We start from the raw sequence: 1,630 nt of genomic DNA on the forward strand, positions 1-1,630 counted from the left end.
TCCATTCTTTTTAGGTTGTTTTTTTTTTTTTAATTCTCTCTCTTTTTTTTTTTTTTCAGCATGAAGGGTAACAACAAGCATATTGTAGGGGTTGGCTGCACTGTGGCTGTTGAAAAGTATAGGATTCTGAATTTACCATTCTAGTAAAAAAGGCTTTCTACTGTGGGTGAGAATAATGGTTTTTCCTCCAAGGTTGATAATAACGAGGTGGATGAAATACCTGGTATGGTAGGTGTTTTCCACAGGAAGTAAGGGACACTGTTTAGTTTGTGCCTCTTACTTTTGACTTAGTCTAGTATTCAAGAGGGGACGGAGTGCGTATATAGTGAGAAGTTTCCATGGGATGTCACATTCCTTAAGTCTTCAAGTAAGCCTTCTGCTAGAAATGAAGATAGGTCATTAATTTGTAGATTAATACATTATCCAATAATTGTCTGCAAATGTTAGTAAGTCCCAAATTCTGTACTTGTCTTCATTTTCAGAAAAATTTTCATGAGATTTTTGTACAAGGTCCACAGTCAGATGCAGAGGCTGCCAGAGCTTGCCAGCAGAGCTGGAAGGGCCCAGTGGTTGGTTACAATACCTGAGAATGTAAAGTGACTTAGCAGTTTGGCAGGTCATGGTGAAATTACATTAAACCAGGTAAGTTCAAGGTCCCTGAACTCCAGTACATAGAAGTCGTTTCTGAGATGTTTTGGCAGTGCTTTTGTTACTAGGACAAAGCCAGTTCTAGAGGCCCTTTTTCAAGTTCCAGAATTTTTGACTCAAGTGAGGTTTTCTTCCAGGTTCTGTAGGAGCCTGCGGTACCCCAGGGAAGCTGGCAGTACCGAGCGAGGCAGCTTCTGCTACTGTGCAGAGAACTGTGTGTGTGTGGCCTTGGTTCCAAGAGAGCCTCCACACAGTGAGGGTGGCAAAGTGCTGACTGCAGACTTTGGAAGGTGATTGATGACAGTATGTTACTTCCAAGGAAGAGCTCTGCACATTTTCGACAAACTGGAGGGGTCTCCTGTGCTGAACTACTTAGAGCATTTTAGTTTCTAGTGCACATGGAGGAATCAAACCCTTTACAAAGCAGTGCACAAACTAGAACATCTCTACACACCATCCTTGTGTAGATAATGGCAACTACTCTTCATCCACCGACTGAAGCTTTCCACACTTCTCAGAAAGGCTTGAAGTTACTATTTTATTGCCCTTGTTTCCAAGTTCAGAGGGAGATACAGGTTCATCTGATTCATAGTCTTCAAATGAGCTGAAAAGATAAAACAAGATTAGTTGATTAAGAAAATGAGTTTACAAACATTTGGGTAGACATCAATATAGCAATGCAGAGATTTTATGAGTACCTGAAAACCCACCCTTGCCCAACATGAATATAACTGAGCTGCTCGGAAGAGTGCACAGACTAATAAAGCTCAAGTCCATGCTAGGATCTGTTGGAAAGCAGTTAGAAGCTTTTGGAATGTTTGCACTGGTATTTCTACACGGGAACACTATCATTCACACATTTTGTATTACAGCCTCTCTCCTTGCCCCCTAGTGACATACTTAGATGTACCAGTGTGTCTGTTGCAGACATCAAGTCCACTTGTGGATTCTCCGTTTTTTTTTTTTTTCTTTTTTTTTTTTT

At 40.8% G+C, this 1,630-nt stretch overlaps 1 protein-coding gene across 2 annotated transcripts in view; it reads right to left on the minus strand.

The window, feature by feature from the left end:
• Positions 1-1,630, minus strand: part of Ppp2r3a (protein phosphatase 2 regulatory subunit B''alpha) — a 133,182-nt gene continuing 131,552 nt past the window's right edge. For both annotated transcript variants that reach the window (XM_021206420.2, XM_021206421.2), the window contains one exon: positions 1-1,252. In XM_021206420.2, coding sequence (XP_021062079.1) covers positions 1,126-1,252 — 127 coding nt within the window. In that variant the 3' untranslated portion in view covers positions 1-1,125. The remainder of the gene's footprint in view (positions 1,253-1,630) is intronic.

Source organism: Mus pahari, chromosome 10 (assembly GCF_900095145.1).
Source record: "Mus pahari chromosome 10, PAHARI_EIJ_v1.1, whole genome shotgun sequence".
Classification (NCBI taxonomy): Eukaryota; Metazoa; Chordata; class Mammalia; order Rodentia; family Muridae; genus Mus; species Mus pahari.